The sequence below is a fragment of the Euleptes europaea genome, chromosome 7 (assembly GCF_029931775.1).
Source record: "Euleptes europaea isolate rEulEur1 chromosome 7, rEulEur1.hap1, whole genome shotgun sequence".
Classification (NCBI taxonomy): domain Eukaryota; kingdom Metazoa; phylum Chordata; class Lepidosauria; order Squamata; family Sphaerodactylidae; genus Euleptes; species Euleptes europaea.
Window position 1 is genome coordinate 29,100,504 of NC_079318.1, and position 18,273 is coordinate 29,118,776.

Here is an 18,273-nt window from a genome sequence, read left to right on the forward strand (position 1 = left end):
TAGCCGCTATACCATGCTGGCTCTCTAAGATGGCTTCACCGTCCATGAACTTCTTAGCTTGCCTAACCTCTCATAACTGATTTAGATGTTGAGGAAGAAAAGATGCGCTCAACAAAGGTATCATCTCCGGCTGTTTCTGAGCTGCCAGCATGGTGTAGTGGTTAAGAGCGGTGGTTTGGAGCGGTAGAGTCTGATATGGAGAACTGGGTTTGATTCTCCACTCCTACACATGAAGCCACCTGGGTGACCTTGGGCAAGTTACAGCTCTGTTAGAGCTCTCTCAGTCCCACCCACCTCACAGGGTGTCCGTTGTGGGGAGGGGAAGGTGATTGTAAGCCGGTTTGAGTATCCCTTGAGTGGTAGAGAAAGTCGGCATATAAAAACCAACTCTTCTTCTTCTTCAACTTATGCATGAGTCACCAACCGGGCCTACACGTCATCACAGTGTCTCTCTCTAGTCAAGTGTTTGAACAGCACGGCCTGTACACTGGCCCAGACTATCCTGTGATATCATAATACATTGAAATAGAATCAGCTTTTTAAAAAAAATCAATGAGGCTCTACAGACAAAAACATTACCTATTTCAGAAGCTCCTTTATTTCCTTGGAACGTCTACTGTGCAGCAAGTGCTATGTAAACAAGACATGATATGGAAAAATAAATATTCTCAATTTAAAAAGTCCACCTTTTTGCAAAATATTGTTATTCAGATCCCGTCACAACCATGTACATGCTCACGAGTCACTCAACTACTTCCATATTGCCCTCCTCAAATGTGCTGCTTTCTTCCTAATTGTGCCACAAGATACCCAGCCAACGACCAGTAATTAACCAAGTGTTTGGATGGCAAAAGTCCACGTTGCTTCCGACAGCAGTTAAAGGCAGCCTGCTATAGCGACTTCACTTGGATTATGTTGATTTTGGGGCCGGCGTGTTTGGTACCATTTTCTATTGGTTGCACGTCGTCGTTGGTGATAATGAAAATGATGGAAGAATTGCTGAAAGTCACTTTCTTTTTGGGCCTGTCCCCTGCTTTCTGGGACACGACTATGGGCCTTATTGGCTTTTCACTCTCGACCGCTGGCCTGTCTTTCAAGGTCCTTTGGAATTTCAGGAGGTGGACGCAGAAGAGCTGCAGGAGGCATCGCCGAAACTGAAAAGAAAGGAAAATGACAGTGACAATCCAATCCACCACTTTCTTACAATATATTCAGGATGCTCCAAGGAATCGGTGTCAGCTCCTATTGAATACGCTCAGACACAGTTGATCCATTTTGTAAAGTTCAAAAACCACAATGAAACTACTTTGGAGTTGCAAATAATCCATCTTTTTAATACATTTAGAAGAAGAGTTGTTTTTTATACCCTGCTTTTCTCTACCTTTAAGAAGTCTCAAAAAGGTAAGGTAAAGGTAGTCCCCTGTGCAAGCACCGGGTCATTCCTGACCCATGGGATGACATCACATCCTGAACGTTTACTAGGCAGACTTTGTTTATGGGGTGGTTTGCCATTGCCTTCCCTTTACCCCCAGCAAGCTGGGTACTCATTTTACCAACCTCGGAAGGATGGAAGGCTGAGTCAACCTGGAGCCGGCTACCTGAAACCAACTTCCGTTGGGATCGAATTCAGGTCGTGAGCAGAGCTTGGACTGCAGTCTCAAACAGGCTTACAATTGCCTTCCTTTCCTCTCCCCACAACAGACACCTTGTGAGGTAGGTGGGGCTGAGGGTTCTGAGAGAACTGTGACTAGGCCAAGGTCACCCAGCACGCTTCATGTGTAGGAGTGGGGAAACCAACCCGGTTCACCAGATCAGAGTCCGCGGCTCACATGGAGGAGAGGGGAATCAAACCCAGTTCTCCAGATTAGAGTCCACTGCTCTTAACGGCTCTTAATTTGGGTTTAGGGCTGTACTGCATTTTGACTTACAAAGATTTCGGGGGCAAAAGGGTAGGGTAATAGCATGAAATGTCCCATCTTCACTTCAAAAATACTTTTATCACATTTGTTTATGGCTTTCTGCCTCCATTTGTTTCTGCTGTTCTGCCAGTGCCCTTAAACAAAAAACTGGGGCTTCTTCTCCAGTGTGATCCCAGCCAATACAGACTACGCTGTGACTGTGATGTGATCGCTTAGCCTATCAGATTTGACCGCATGGTGACGCTACTGAATACAAACAGAGCCATTTTACTGCTCCCACTCTGAATCAGGTCATGTCATGACCTGAAAAATCTGCCTCCCAACCAAGCACCCCTATCTTTTTTTAAACAAAACCCATTGCATCCAGCCTGATGAAAAATTCTGGTGGCCTGAAAGCCTCTACAAGGTTTTATGTCAATTTGGTTGGTCTTAATAAAAGGTATCACACAGATTTTGTTCTTGTTTGGGGATTCTGTGTGGACCAATATGACTATTTATAACTTCTGTGTTGCTCAGTGAAACACCTTATTCACAGGGGAAAGGAAATAGGATCCAAAGGGAAAAGGAAATGGTTAAAAATTGCCTCCCTTCCCCACCTTCTGTCAGTAGAAATTACTGGTGGGATTCAACCCAAGGATTCCAGGAGCGCCTTACCTAGCCAGTTAAGATTCCCCAGCGCCACACCTATTGCCAGTTTCTCATCTCATCCCCAATGGAATCCTGCAGATGATTGATACTAGACCCCACCAGCGTGAGAGTTTAACCCTGGAGTCTACTTAAATTCCTCTTCTTCCATAGAAGAAAGAGTTACGAACTGGAAGTGTTCTCCTCTATGACTGGACCTGTATTTTGAGCGGAAGAGAAGGTAGCCTCGTCTGCCTGCTTTCCTACCACTAAACAATATCATGTCAGCCGAGATAACAGACTGAATTAGATATGAACCTTGCAATGTGTGCTAATGTGCCGTTTGAGGAATCCTTACCTTTCTGCTCATGAAGATGTAGATAACTGGGTTATATGCAGTGCTTGATTTGGCAAAGAAAGAAGGGACGATAGCCACTGTGGGAGTTATCAGGTGACCATACCCATAGGCCATCAGAAGAGAGACCACTGCATATGGCATCCAACAAATGAAAAAGGTGACTATCATTAAAAAGCACATTTTGGCTACTTTCTTTTCATATCTTAGGATTTTGATCACTTGGACAGTCTGTAAATCTTCAACACGACGAAGCTGAAAATAGAAAAAAACGAGTCTGAAAAGACACTTATTTTAACAAGCAAAACATTCAGATCCCTATCCTTGAGATAAGAACATAAGAACATAAGAAAGGCCCTGCTGGATCAGACCAAGGCCCATCAAGTCCAGCAGTCTGTTCACACAGTGGCCAACTAGTGCCTCTAGGAAGCCACTAACAAGACGAGTGCAGCAGCACCATCCTGCCTGTGTTCCACCGCACCCAAAATAATAGGCATGCTCCTCTGATACTAGAGTGAATAGGTACCGTATGCAGCATGACTAATATCCATTCTAACTAACAGCCATGAATACCCCTCTCCTCCATGAATATGTCCACTCCCCTCTTAAAGCCCTCCAAGCTGGCAGCCATCACCACATCCTGGGGCAGGAAGTTCCACAATTTAACTATGCGTTGTGAGAAAAAATACTTCTTTTTATCTGTTTTGAATCTCTCACCCTCCAGCTTTAGAAGACCCCATGTTCTAGTATTATGGGAGAGGGAGAAAAACTTCTCCCTGTCCACTCTCTCCAAACCATGCATAATTTTATAGACCTCTATCATGTCTCCCCTCAGCCACCGTCTTTCCAAGCTAAACAGCCCTAAGCGTCTTAACCGCTCCCCATAGGACAGTTGCTCTAGTCCCCTAATCATTTTGGTTGCTCTTTTCTGCACCTTCTCAAGCTCTGTAATATCCTTTTTTAGGTGTGGTGACCAGAACTGTACACAGTATTCCAAGTGTGGTCTCACCATAGATTTGTACAAGGGCAGTATGATATCAGCAGTTTTATTCTCTATTCCTCGTGTAATTATAGCCAGCATGGAATTTGCCTTTTTACAACAGCCACACACTGGGTTGACATCTTCATTGAGCTATCCACTACCACCCCAAGATCCCTTTCTTGGTCTGTAGCTGCCAGCACAGATCCCATCAGTGTATATGTGAAGTCGGGATTTTTTGTCCCAATATGCATCACTTTACACTTACTCACATTGAATCTCATTTGCCATTTTAATGCCCATCCTTCCAGTATGCAGAGATCCTTCTGGAGCTCTTCACAGTCCGATTTTAACCACCCTAAATAATTTGGTGTCATCTGCAAACTTGGCTACTTCACTGTTTAACCCCAACTCCAGGTCATTGATGAACAGGCTGAAAAGCACCGGTCCCAACACAGATCCCTGAGGCACCCCACTGCTTATATCCCGCCATTGTGAGAACTGACCATTGATTCCTACTCTCTGCTTCCTATTTTTCAGCCAGCTCTCAATCCATAAGAGGACTTGTCCTCTTATCCCGTGACTATGAAGTTTGCTTAGCAGTCTTTGGTGGGGGACTTTGTCAAAAGCTTTTTGGAAATCCAAATACACAATATCCACAGGCTCATTCCTGTCCACATGCTTATTGACACTTTCAAAAAACTCTAATAAGTTAGTGAGACAGGACCTACCCTTACAGAAGCCATGTTGGGTTTTGCCCAGCAGACCTTGCCCTTCTATATGCTTGACAATTCTATCTTTAATAATGCTTTCCACTAATTTACCCGGAACAGACATTAAGCTAACTAGCCTGTAATTTCCTGGGTCCCCCCTGGAACCTTTTTTATAAATGGGTGTTACATTGGCCATTCTCCAGTCCTCTGGTACAGAGGCTGATCGAAGGGACATATTACATATCTTTGTTAGAAGTTCAGCAATTTCCCATTTGAGTTCTTGAAGAACTCTAGGATGAATACCGTCTGGTCCCTGTGACTTGTTAGTTTGCAGTTTGTCTAGACGTTCTAGGACTTCCTGCCTTGTTACCACTATTTGCCTCAGTTCCTCATTTTCCCCTCTCCAAAATCTCTGTTCAGAAGGAATCTGCCCTGTATCTTCAACAGTGAAGACAGATGAGAGTAAGAACACTAAATTCACCATTTAATTCTGCTCTCACATGGAGCAGTCACTGAAATATTTCTTGGAGAATACTGTCGGAAACTGCAAGATATGCAAACACCTAGGCAAATCCTCTTATCTGCAGTGGTAATTTTGAAATTTGTTCAAGAGGAGGACCATTTTGGTTCACCTTTTAGAAATCCATGCCGCATTCACTCATTTCAGCTCTTCAGTGAAAAGCCATTGCTGTAATCAACTCACCATCCGTATTGCATAGAGAATATGTCCGTAGCAGTAGGCCATGATCACAACCGGAGCCACCAAGCAACCAAGAAAGAAAAAGAGAACAAAGGAAGCGTCGTTGGGCTCTTTTGACCCCCAGTCCACTGAGCAACCTAAACCGTGTATCTCTAGTGTATAGTGGTTCCAGCCCAAGAGAGGAGCTCCTGTCCAAACTAATGAATAGAGCCAGATGTAAGTGATAGCCCGCCAGGACCATGAGAAGTCAATCACTCTTGCATGCACTAGTCGGATGTAACGTTCGTAGGCCAGGACAGTGAGGGTCATGACGGAAACAATTCCTGTACAGAGACATAAAAGAAAGCATGTCTTGGTCAATAAGTCTGACTTATGTTTTACTTCTTTTGTTTCTGCCATTTGCATCGTTCCTCTGTAGTTTATTGTGTTAGACCCATGATGAGACCAAGAAACATTAGGCTGGTTCGTTGAATAAGCCAACATTTCTGGCTCGCGTACACGGTTAACGATACCATATCACTACTAATGGTTGTTAGCAAGGGGCAGCGACTGCTTGTAGTCAACCAACATCGCCTCCAAACGTTGATTGGCAGGAATTTTTAATGCAAACACTACACAATCACTGGCAAGCGCCATCATGGTGAAACATACTCTGCTACACAGAGAAAAACTACCAAAAGACGAATCAGTGCAATTTTAAGGACAATGTCAAAAGAACACAAACACTGTAAGAGTCCTGGTGGACTCTGCATAAGAATCTGCATTAGGCAAAGTTATCCGAACTTAGCCATTTACTGATTCTTTGAATATAGAACTTATTTGACTAGATGACCCTGGGGGTCCCTTCCAACCCTATGTTTGTATGATATCCAATTACACAACATGAGAGAGAAGTCTGCAAATCTCATCAATGTTATTTAAAGCGACTCAGGCTGTTTTTCACCTTACTTCTCTGCTCATACAGAGTTTACTCAGCCAGGCTATTCTGTGCTGCTTTATTTGCCAAAATTCTGCTTAAACAGCAAGCCAACTTTATTATATGAAGATTTGTAATACCTTACAGATGCAGCATCAAAAGAAATCGCAGGTTAACTGAGCAATGTGGTTTCCCCTTGTATCTTAAAATGGCCTAACAGCAAGAGCCTATCCTTGACTTACAGTATGCCTGCTAGGCAGAACAGGACTGTTCCTAGATCCCCCTACACTGGCAAAGCAGAATGCTATACTAGGAAGAAGAAAAAATGCTGGCATAGCGATAGCCTTACACTGGCAGGTTTTCATCAACACACGGCGCAAATCTAGCTGGAGTTAGGGGAAGAGTTAAATTAGTGGGAATCCAATGGTGGTTGAGAGGTTGGTTGTACTCCTGATAGTGGCATAACAGTACGGCATCAAAAACTTTAAAGGCTTCCATAGAAGTCAATGGAGAACACCAGAACTGCTCCCCAGAGGTAATCCCACAGAGGAGAAGATTCCAATTATTCTGCAGCATATCACTAGGAGCAGGGGACACAGCTAAGAAACGAAGATCTTCTCTACTGAGGTTAGGACCGTGAGACTAGATCAGTCTGACCCCATCCTCAGAATTATGAGCATGCAACCGGGAATCTTGTACAGAGTTCCCCATCACCAAATAGCACACCTGGCAGCCAGGGAAAACATCACCGATGAAGGGAAGATTAATAACAGGTATCCTGGTTCAGGGATCCAGACACTAACGCCCAACTCCGTCACTGCAACTAGAGCTGTCAACTGTAAGGACGAGGCATACCAAGAAATTTGTATGGATTCAAAAACATCCACGGCCAAAGGGAACCCCACCCATTCCCCCTTTTTATTAAAGGTATGTGTTGGCTTACCCCTCACATACATACAGTCATGTATCACCATCCAAATGTTTCCCCTGGTCCCACATCACAACATACTCAGAAACATGAAACTGCCCTTGAGTTCAAATGACTAGCAGATGCATGGAAGAGCATGCAGCCTATTCTGGAAAACATGTTGCTTTCTTCTTAGTGCAGTGATTCCCAACGTGCACATACTGCCTTGCTGGGTGGGGGGAGACGGGATTACCTGGGGGTGCTAAAAGGTAAGGGGGCAGCAGGGGGGGCTGGAGGTGGGTTCCATTGTCCACACTGTTCACCTATTTACAACTGACCAGGCTATGGCACCATGCTGGCACTCCAAGTTCCCATTTAGAATTTTATTCTGAATAATGCTTTTTTAATAGGGTAGGGGGCACCTGGATGGAACCAAGGGGGGCAGTGGCCCAAAAAAGTTTGAGAACCACTGCCTTAAGAGTATTCTCATTTTATTGAAGGATGTACAACGCACAGAAATCACCGCAAGCATCTATTCTTAATGCTCCACAGCCTTCGAAGGCTTAGGGAAGCAGGAGCTAAATATATCCCGGTCTTAAGTAAACACTGTTCTGTGGGCTTCAGGGAAAGCTAAGCCCCATTGAACGCTATAAATCAAAAGCTACCAACTTCTATAACTCTTCCCATTGTTCTCTCATACTATTAATCTTCTCTTTCAATGCAAGGGCACGTACCTATGTTGTGTACTGATCCAAAAGGCATCCAGAAACCAGTTTCTGCAGGGAACCCATTGTAATACTACCCGGCATATCATGGGCGAACAGGACTGCTACCATTCTCTATCTTTCTTCCTAAAAGCAGAAATCTTTATACTATGATTGTTAACTGTAATACGCTTCACCCTAAAGTGGAATCAGCAAGCTATTTATAGCGTACAGTGACTTGGTAGTACAAATCATTACCAGAGATTCACTTCCTGCAGATAGCTCAGATTGCACAAAAGCCCTTGCTTATAAGGATCGGAAAGGTTTTATCAGTTAGATGTACCTTCTGATGAATGGTTCTTTTTCCTGCCAAAGCAAATAGGTATGGTCTATATTTTAAGATGTAGCTGACTATCCTCAGTGTTTGTCATCACCTGATATACAACCTGCCCGCTTGTTTTCAAAGATGTCCTTATCCATAACAGTTTCTTTACTTCCATCGTATCATTAATGTCTCGACATTAACCACTGAACAAACGAACACATGAAGCCGACTTATACTGACACACATCTTTCGTCCATCAAGACCAGTATTGTCTACTCAGACTGGCTGCAGCTCTTCAGAGGTCTTTCACATTACCTACTACTGATCCCATTAACTGGAGACACTGGGGACTGAACCTGGGACCTTCTACATACTAAACAGATGCTCCACCACTGAGCCACAGCCCCTCACCTAGTTCTGCTTTACTGTGTGGAACTGCTTAGGAACTGCCCGCTATCCAAGTAATCTTTGCTGCCTCTTTCTTATGTATAGCCTAACACCCCTCTTCAACCTACTGCTCTCCCCAATACTGATCTTCCCTCATTTTCAGTGTCTTCCTGATATCCCTCTTCATACCACTGAAAATGTCCGTGTCATCATTTCATGAAGCAGATTATCGGGTTAGATTTATGTTGTTTGGTTTTCTGGGATTGGTTTTCTGGCATTGCCTGGTCTCTCATCCTTTTTCCATCCCATCACGAAATGCTCCTGGGGGATAGGAGACCCTGATGAATGACATGAGGGAAGTTTGCAGTAGCACTCTGTGGAACTTGCCAACTAGTTGGATACAACCCATAGTGTTATAATTTTATTTGTTGATGTAAATATTTACATCCCACCTTTCCTTGTGGTGCAAAGCAAATTACCAATTATAATTTTAAAACGTCATACTTTAAAACCAACACCCTCCTCCAATAATCCTCCAAAAGAACAAATAAAAACGGCCTTGCAGCACCTTCTAAGAAAGCCTAAAGATGGTGTCTTTTTCTCACAGTAGGAACTACAGTGGCGAAGGCATGGGCTCTGGCTGATGCCAGGTGGGATACCTTAAAGGGGGGAAGAAGCAGTAGGTAGCAGCCTGAGGATGGCAGCTGGTGCACTGGAATATAAGGAAGGAGATGGCTCTTTAGATATGTAGCTGCTAGGATGTGTTCAATGTGACTTGCATACTTCCCTGGGGTGGGGCCACGGCTCACTGGTAGAACATCTGATTTGCATGAAAAGGTCCCCAGTTCAATCTCCAGTATCTCCAGTTAAAAAGATCAGGTGGGAGGTGATGTGAAAGGCCTCTGCTTGAGACCCTGGAAAGCCTCTGCCAGTGAGAGCAGACAATGCTGACCTTGATAGACCAAAGGTATGACTCAGTCTTCATGTGTTCTTATGCTCACACACACACACAATCAAGCCATTCTGAATTTAATTGCCTCTCCACGTAGGCCACACTGTGCGCATGATCCAGAGGGGAGCATTTCAAAATGTGATTCTCCACCTAAAGACTGCAGTCCATTCTAGCACCTCAGGTCTCTGCCGCTTCATTCCCTTGTGCTTGTGAACCTGGCAAGTTGCATTTTTCAAAGGAATGTTCAGTTATGCCTATTTAGGATCATGCCTAAAGGACAAGCCACAGAAGTAGTGCCACAGATAGAATGTATGAATCCTCCAACGGATGTCATATTTTTCAGTTAAGTCACTTCAAGGATTTGGCAGTGTGTCACTGAGAGTAAAAGTCTCTTGTGAGTCTCTATTGCTTGGGCTGATCCATTTCAGGCAGAAAGGGGGATTTTGAATATCTGAAGTGTACCATACAAATACTAGCAAGCAATACATGAGAAGGAATGTATGCTGGTTTTCTTCAGCTCTGAGTAATCAAGCATACAGAAACCAAGTGACATACATGCAAGTGTGATTTAGTGATGCACACACAAACAGAGGGAGCCAGGAGATGGTAGTGTTTGCATTTCAGGGCTGGGATGTCTGTTACTTTAAATGATCTCTTTGTGTCGGTGCCTTCTGGCAAAAATACAGGCTTTAGAATGCCAAGTGAACATGTAAAACCATTCTGTTTGTTCCCGATGGGCACGAACCTGGTTAATGGTCAAGTTGGCATGTTTCCTCCTTCCTTCTCTCTCCCAGTACATGGGGACGGAAGACAGAAGTCTTCAGCTAATTCCAATCAGTTGTGATGTCTGAGTGCTAGCACCTGGATAATCTCCCCCATGAACTGGGATTCGAAATCAGGATGGTTTGGAGGAAATTGTCCAGGTGTCTACAAATGGATGTCACAACTAAATGAAGACTTCCGTTTTTAATCGCTACACATCACATCGGGGGTGGGAGGGAGAGCACACAAATATGACCATTAATAAGGGTCATGTCAATCAAACACAAACCTTTATTGGCATAATTACGATGCCATAATCATAAATCCATACAAAATACACTTAAAGCATAATATAGATTGGATAGATACAATAAAATTCCATATAAACTAAAATATTATAAAATATACTAGTTAAAAGCAGTTTTAATCTTAAGCACTTCTGCGAGATCAAGAATAAAGAGAAATGACTGACTGGGATAGCAAGAAACATTGCTCTTTCTCTTACATATCTTTGTTTTTAAAAAATGGAAATAAAGGGTGTACAATGGTAAAGAAACAAGTTTAGCAGGCAACTCATTATTATCTGTCTCTGAGAATGGCAGGGAGGAGATGGAACAATTTTCCCACCGTTCGTTCTCAATACTCTCATGTGAAAAAAAGTTCTACTTAACTTTATCTCTCAAGTGATCTGCTTCTGTGTATAATTCAGATTTCAACTTTAAGGGAAGAACATTTTTGTATACTATTTTGTATTTCAGCTCACTTACAATATCCATCCACTGGGGTTTCCTTACAATTCATTCAGAATTATTTAGAAAACCAGATGTTTTTTTTTTCTTTGCATCATCACACATGAAAATTGTGAATGGCTGTGATATTTTAAAATGCAACTAGGTTGAGAAACAAGAAATGTTAATGAAACAGGACAGAGGATTATCAGTTATTAGGGAAATGTGGAGGAAATGAGGGGATAAAAGATGAAGTTGGAAAGAATCTTGCAAATTAGCCCCCTCACCTCCGGTTACTAATTATTGATGAAGCATCATCAGGATACAGTGTTCATAAGAAAAAGGCCCTGAGAGCTTATAATTTACAGTGGATACATGGGAAAACAACAAAGGAAGAAAGCCTACTAGGGGTAGGGGGATGGATGTGGCCAAATGCTTTTAGATGCGCTTTGGGAGCTCACTAGGGGGGAAAGTGGGGTCGAAAACGTAATTACATTTAAGGATATAAATTAAGGGGTTATGCCAAAGGCCTTGTGCAAAATGTAGGTGTTTGAGGAGCAATTTGGAGGACAAGACAGGGATTAACTGTAAAGTTGGAGTCACACAGAGAAATTATGTACAATGCTTGCAATGAAGATGGATGGGGCTCTAACTGAAATAGGAACTGTGGGGGTTACCGCATTATGTATTCCCAGTGATGTATTAAGAGTTTGAAAATGTTATAAAAAATACTGTTCGCACTTTCTATGTATTCCCACCGAAGTATTAAGAGTTTGAAACTGTTATAAAAAATTCTGTTCGCACTTTGTTTGGCCCCTTTAGCTGTGAAGACGTCTTCCAACCATTTTTTAGCCGTGGCATCCAAAAACCCTTTTAAAGTGATGTTTTTTATAACATTTTTAAACTCTTAATACATCGCTGGGAATATATAATGCGGTAACCCCCTGTGGCTGACAATGCATAACAATGATGGATACATGAGGATGCAAGAAAAAAGATATTCTGAGGCTCCAGCTAAGAAAGGAAAACAGACTGAAGACACAGATGACAGTGGGGGTTACCGCACTTTGTATTCCCAGCGATGTATTAAGAGTTTGACAATGTTATAAAAAACATCGCTTTAAAAGGGTTTTTGGATACCACGGCTAATAAATGGTTGGAAGACATCTTCACAGCTAAAGGGGCCAAACAAAGTGTGAACAGTATTTTTTATAACGTTTTCAAACTCTTAATACATCGGTGGGCATACATAGAAAGTGCAAACAGTATTTTTTATAACATTTTCAAACTCTTAATACATCGCTGGGAATACAAGTGCGGTAAGCCCCAGTGGTCCTGAAGAGAATCTGGCGAAGGCTGGGGACTAAGCTCAGGTGACTGATGGAGTACTGTATAATGTAGGTGAAGTGGGTATTTGTAGGTCCACTGAATGGGTAAATGGGGACATAATCCTGTGATGGCAAGATTGGCAAAGCAGAGTCAGGGAGAGTGGCAGGGTAGAAGTGACTATGGGAACATAAGAAAAGCCATGCTGGATCAGACTAAGGCCCATCAAGTCCAGCAGTCTGTTCACACAGTGGCCAACCAGGTGCCTCTAGGAAGCCCCCAAACAAGACAGCTGCAGCAGCACCATCCTGCCCGTGTTCCACCGCACCCAAAATAATAGGCATGCTCCTCTGATACTAGAGAGAAAAGCTTCTCCCTGTCCACGCTCTCCATACCATGCATAATTTTATAGACCTCTATCATGTCTCCCCTTAACCGCTTTCTTCCCAAGCCAAACTGCTGGACAACTACACACTGGCACCCTGATCATGCTCAAGTGCAGAGCCATGCAGCAGACCATGGTGCTCATGTGCAATCGCCCTGTCAAGTTGACCAGTATCACACAGTTCTTGCTTCAAAGACCTGTTTCCTGCTGTGGGAAGGGGAAGGAGTGAGATGAGTAAGGATAACAAGCAAGAAAAATAGCGGAACAGCAGAAGATTTGATGGGAGGCAGTGGGTAGATGATGGGCCATGAAAGTGGCACCACCATGATGAAATGGGTACAAAGCTGAATGGCAGGAGCAAGAGTAAATGCAAGGATAAGATGGGAATCAAAAGGGAGAAGTATGAAGTTTATGGCAGCCACTCCACCAAAGAAGGCTCCAGTCTGGCAAGCAGCAGGATAAATTCTCCTTGTACTGCAGCTGTTGGGGGGGAAGACAGCTCAGTCTTGTCAGATCTTGGAAGCTAAGCAGGGTCAGCACTTGGATGGGAGATCCCCAAAGGCTCTGCAGAGGAAGGGAATGGCAAACCACCCCCGCTTCTCATCTCACTTGCCTTGAAAGCCCATTGCTGGAGTTGCTGTAAGTCACTTGCTACTTGACGGCACTCACATGAACACAAAAAGCTGCCTTATACTGATGGATGGATTCTTTGGTACATCAAAGTCAGTATTGTCTACTCAGACGGGCAGCAGCTCTCCAGGGTCTCAGGTAGTGGTCCTTCACATCACCTATTTGCCTCTAGTCCCTTTAACTGGAGATGCCGGATTGAACCTCGGACCTTTTGCATGCCAAGCATATGCTCTACCACTGAGCCATGGCCCCTCCCCAGAACCTCCCGTAGGTACTGCAGCTATTGAAAGGGAAAAGAGCAAAAGCCAGAAAGATATCCAGGCAGCAGATCATGACAAAACCCTTTCTCCCAAATGTCAAATGCACGGAAACAAATGATAGTTAAATCAGTAGTGAGAAGGTGCATTCTGCACATGTTCAAGCACCCTAATTTTTCTGATGAAGAGTCATTCAGGCAGAATGGTTTACACTAAACTCGGGCTCAGAGCATACCCTGGGTAAAATGTTAATAATTGCGGGGGGGGGGGGGCTGGAAAAGGCAATGATGACCCCTGGAAATGTGCAGCAGGAAATTACTGGATCGCCTATTTTAAGGATGAAGGACGGTCAGTGATACCAAGCGGGTCAGATGGGCCTTCATTTTCTCCATTATTGAAAAGAACATAAGAAAGGCCATGCTGGAACAGACCAAGGACCATCAAGTCCAGCAGTTTGTTCACACAGTGGCCGACCAGGTGCCTCTAGAAAGCCCCCAAACAAGACGACTGCAGCACCATACTGCCTGTGTTCCACAGCACCTAATATAATAGGCATGCTCCTCTGAGAGAACAGGTATGCATCATGACTAGTATCCATTTTGACTAGTAGCCACGAATAGCCCTCTCCTCCATGAACATGTCCACTCCCCTCTTAAAGCCTTCCAAGTTGGCAGCCGTCACCAAATCTTGGGACAGGGAGTTCCACAATTTATGCGTTGTGTGAAGAAATACTTCCTTTTATACATTTTGAATCTCTCACCCTCCAGTGTCAGCAGATAACCCCATATTCTAGTACTACGAGAAAGGGAGAAAAGCTTCTCCCTGTCCACTCTCTCCACACCATGCACAATTTTATAGACGTCTATCATTTCTCCGCCTTGTCTCCAAGCCAAACAGCCCTAAGTGTTTAAACCGCTCCTCATAGGGCAGTTGCTCTAGTCCCCTGATCATTTTACCTGCTTTTTTCTTCTGGGGGGGGGGGGTGTTGATGTGAAACCTGAGGAAACAGCAACATAGGCCATTTACGCATAGGAGGTTTTGCCTTGGATTTGCCACTCTCTACATGCACATTTCCCCCATCTAGATTCTCAAAACTCAACAATAAGCCCCCATGCAGAGTTTTGAGCATTTGGATGGGGGAAAGTGCATCTATAGAGTGGCAAATCCAAGGCAAATGCCATTTATGCATGGGAGGTTTTGCCTTGGATTTGCCACTCTCTAGATGCACATTTCCCCCATCTAGATTCTCAAAACTCAACAATAAGCCCCCATGCAGAGTTTTGAGCATTCGGATGGGGGAAATGAGCATCTAGAGAGCGGCAAAGCCAAGGCAAATACATGGGAGGGTCTGCCTTGGATTTGCCACTCTATAGATGCACTTTCCCCCCATCCAAATTCTCACAACTCAACAATAAGCCCCCCATGCAGAGTTTTGAGATTCGGATGGGGAAAAATGTGCATCTATAGAGTGGCAAATCCAAGGCAAATGCGATTTATGCATGGGAGGTTTTGCCTTGGATTTGCCCCTCTGTAGATGCGCATTTTCCCCATCTGAATGCTCAAAACTCTGCATGGGGGGGCTTACTGTTGAGTTGTGAGAATTGGGATGGGGGGAAAGTGCATCGATAGAGTGGCAAATCCAAGGCAAATGCCATTTATGCACGGGAGGTTTTGCCTTGGATTTGCCACTCTGTAGATGCACTCCCCCCCTGTTCAAATTCTCACAACTCAACCATAAGCCCCCCCCCCCCCCGTGCAGAGTTTTGAGCATTCGGATGGGGAAAACGCGCATCTACAGAGCGGCAAACCCAAGGCAAAACCTCCCATGCATAAATGGCATCTGCCTTGGATTTGCTACTCTATAGATGCACTTTCCCCCCATGAAATATTCTCACAACTCAACAATAAGCCCCCAATGCAGAGTTTTGAGCATTCGGATGGGAAAAACGCGCATCTACAGAGCGGCAAACCCAAGGCAAAACCTCCCATGCATAAATGGCATCTGCCTTGGATTTGCCCCTCTGTAGATGCGCATTTCCCCCATCCGAATGCTGAAAACTCTGCACGGGGGGGCTTATGGTTGAGTTGTGAGAATTCGGATGGGGGGAAACGCGCATCTACAGAGGGGCAAACCCAAGGCAAAACCTCCCGTGCATCAACGGCCCCGCTCTGCGACGGGAGGCCGGCCCCGCGCGAGCCCCAGCCGCCGCCGCCGCCGGGAGGCCCCGCCAAGGCCGGCGCTGCCCCTGCCCCGAGGCCCCCCCGCCGCCCCGCCGCGCCCTTACCGAAGAGGCTGTGGCTGCCGCCGTCCCAGGCGCAGGCGGCGCCGTCCCGCGCCCCGCGGCGGCGGAGGCAGGCGAGGAAGGGGAAGGCGGCGCCCCAGAGCGAGACGAGCAGGTCGCTGAGGCTGAGGTTGGCCAGCAAGAGGGTGGTGGGCGAGCGCAGCCGCTGGAAGCGCCCGTAGAGCACCAGCACCAGCAGGTTGTTGCACGAGCCCAGCGCGCCCAGGCTGGCCGCCAGCAGCGCCAGCAGCTCGGAGGTGCCGCCGCTGAACGGCGGGGACGCCTCCTCCGCCCGCTCGCCCGCCCGTCCCGACGCCTTCGGGGGGCTCCCGCCGCCGCCGCCGCCGCCGCCGCCGTGCCCCGAGTACATGGCACCGCCCGGGAAGCGCCGCGGCACCAGCGCTGCGCCCAGCCCCGCGCGGCCAGAGGCGGCGGCGGCTCTTGGAGCCAAGGGCGGAGCCAGCGGCCGGGGAGGGCTGCGGACAGGGTCGTCTGAACGGCGTCGCAGCCCCCCCCCACTCCCCCAGGCAAAGCGGGGCTGCTGGGGCCCTTCCCTGCGCGACCGCTCGCGGGAATCCAAATGCACAGTCTGATGCTACGACTAAAGATCGATTGGTGGGTGTGGGTGTGTGTTAAGTGCCGTCAAGTCGCTTCCGACTCATGGCGACCCTATGAATGAAAGTCCTCCAAAGTGTCCTGTCTTTGACAGCCTTGCTCAGATCTTGCAAATTGAAGGCTGTGGCTTCCTTTATTGAGCCCATCCATCTCTTGTTGGGTTTTCCTCTTTTCCTGCTGCCCTCTACTTTTCCTAACATGACGGTCTTTTCCAGTGAATTGGGGGGTGCTTCCAGCAAAATCCGTGTTTAGCCAAAGACCATTCGCGGCGGGGCGCCGTGTCGGTCTGTCTGCAGTAGTAGGGAAGGGCAAGAGTCCAGCAGCACCTTCAAGACTAACAGGAATATTTTCTGGTAGGGTGTGAGCTTTCGTGAGCCACAGCTCCCTTCTTCAGATACTGACTATTTTCTGGCAGGGGATGAGCTTTCGAGAGGCACAGCTCACTTCTTCAGATGCAGCTGGAATGTGAATCCGTCTGTCTTTAAGTAGAGGAGAGTGAATTCAGACAAGCATTCGTATGTAAATGGTAACAGTATGTCAATGTGAATAGCAGGCGTGATGGGATGAGGTGTGGTCTGCAGAAGAGCCTGTGATGTCCAGGGGAGAAATGGGTGTGGAGAAATCAGCATTGGTAATGAGCCATGAATGCAAGGTCTTTATTCAGCCCAGGTAAATGCATTGACTTTAGTTTGAATATTGGTAATGAGCCATGAATGCAAGGTCTTTATTCAGCCCAGGTAAATGCATTGACTTTAGTTTGAATATCAACTGTAATTCAGCAGTTTCTCTGAATTTCTCCACACCCATCTCCACATTTACATACTAATGCTTGTCTGAATTCACTCTCCTCTACTTAAAGACAGATGGATTCACATTCTAGCTGTATCTGAAGAAGTGAGCTGTGGCTCACAAAAGCTCATACCCTGCCAGAAAATATTCTTGTTAGTCTTGAAGGTGCTACTGGACTCTTGCACTTTTCTACTACTGCAGACAGACTAACACGGCTACCCACTGTGAATTATCTTCATCTCTCTTTAAGTAGAGGAGAGTGAATTCAGACAAGCATTAGTATGTCAATGGTAACAGTATGTAAATGTGAATAGCAGGCGTGATGGGATTAGGTGTGGTATGCAGAAGAGTCTGTGATGTCCAGGGGAGAGATGGGTGTGGAGAAATCAGCATTGGTAATGAGCCATGAATGCAAGGTCTTTATTCAGGTAAATGCATTGACTTTAGTTTGAATATCAACTGTAATACAGCAGTTTCTCTTTCCAATCTCCCTTTGAAATTCCTTTGTAAGAGAACTGCTACTCTTAAATCTGCAACAGAATGTCCTGGAAGGTTGAAATGTTCTCCCACTGGTTTTTGAATATTGTGGTTTCTGATGTCAGACTTATGTCCATTTAATCTTTGTCTAAGAGACTGACCTGTTTGTCCAATGTAGATTGTGGAAGGGCGTTGCTGGCATGTGATGGCATAAATCACATTAGAAGATGAGCAGGAGTATGAACCTGAGATAGTATGGCTGACATTGGTGGGTCCAGAGATGATGTTCCTAGAATCTATATGAGGGCAAAGTTGGCACCTTGGTTTGTTGCAGGCCTTGGTGCCAGAGTCCATGTTCCTGTTAAGTAGTTTATCATCATGGGTGAGAAGTTGTTTTAGGTTAGCCTAAAAATGTACATGTTTGCTAAAATTAAAGATCTATTTCTTGGTACTTCTGAAGTGCCCTGGTTGCCTTATAGAGTCCAATGAAGACAACTAGGAGGAGGTTAAAAAGAGCAACAGTTCTTTATTTAGCTAAACA

At 45.4% G+C, this 18,273-nt stretch overlaps 1 protein-coding gene across 1 annotated transcript; it reads right to left on the reverse strand.

Annotated features, from left to right (window-relative positions):
- Nucleotides 1-890: 890 nt before the first annotated feature.
- On the reverse strand, nt 891-16,221 carry OPN3 (opsin 3). The gene is made up of 4 exons (XM_056853340.1): nt 15,855-16,221; nt 5,294-5,613; nt 2,902-3,153; nt 891-1,154 (listed from the first exon to the last, which is right to left on the reverse strand). The coding sequence occupies exons 1-4, from the start codon at nt 16,219-16,221 to the stop codon at nt 891-893; spliced, it is 1,203 nt and encodes a 400-aa protein (XP_056709318.1).
- Nucleotides 16,222-18,273: the final 2,052 nt, after the last annotated feature.

What these genes read in the sequence shown, in the direction of transcription:
- OPN3 (XM_056853340.1), bottom strand. Translation starts at nt 16,221, where the DNA reads ATGTACTCGGGGCACGGCGGCGGCGGCGGCGGCGGCGGCGGGAGCCCC. An exon ending in TTCTCTATGCAATACGGATG is followed by an intron (nt 3,154 to 5,293) that starts GTGAGTTGATTA and finishes TTCTATTTTCAG; the next exon opens with CTTCGTCGTGTTGAAGATTT. An exon ending in ACATCTTCATGAGCAGAAAG is followed by an intron (nt 1,155 to 2,901) that starts GTAAGGATTCCT and finishes CTTTCTTTTCAG; the next exon opens with TTTCGGCGATGCCTCCTGCA.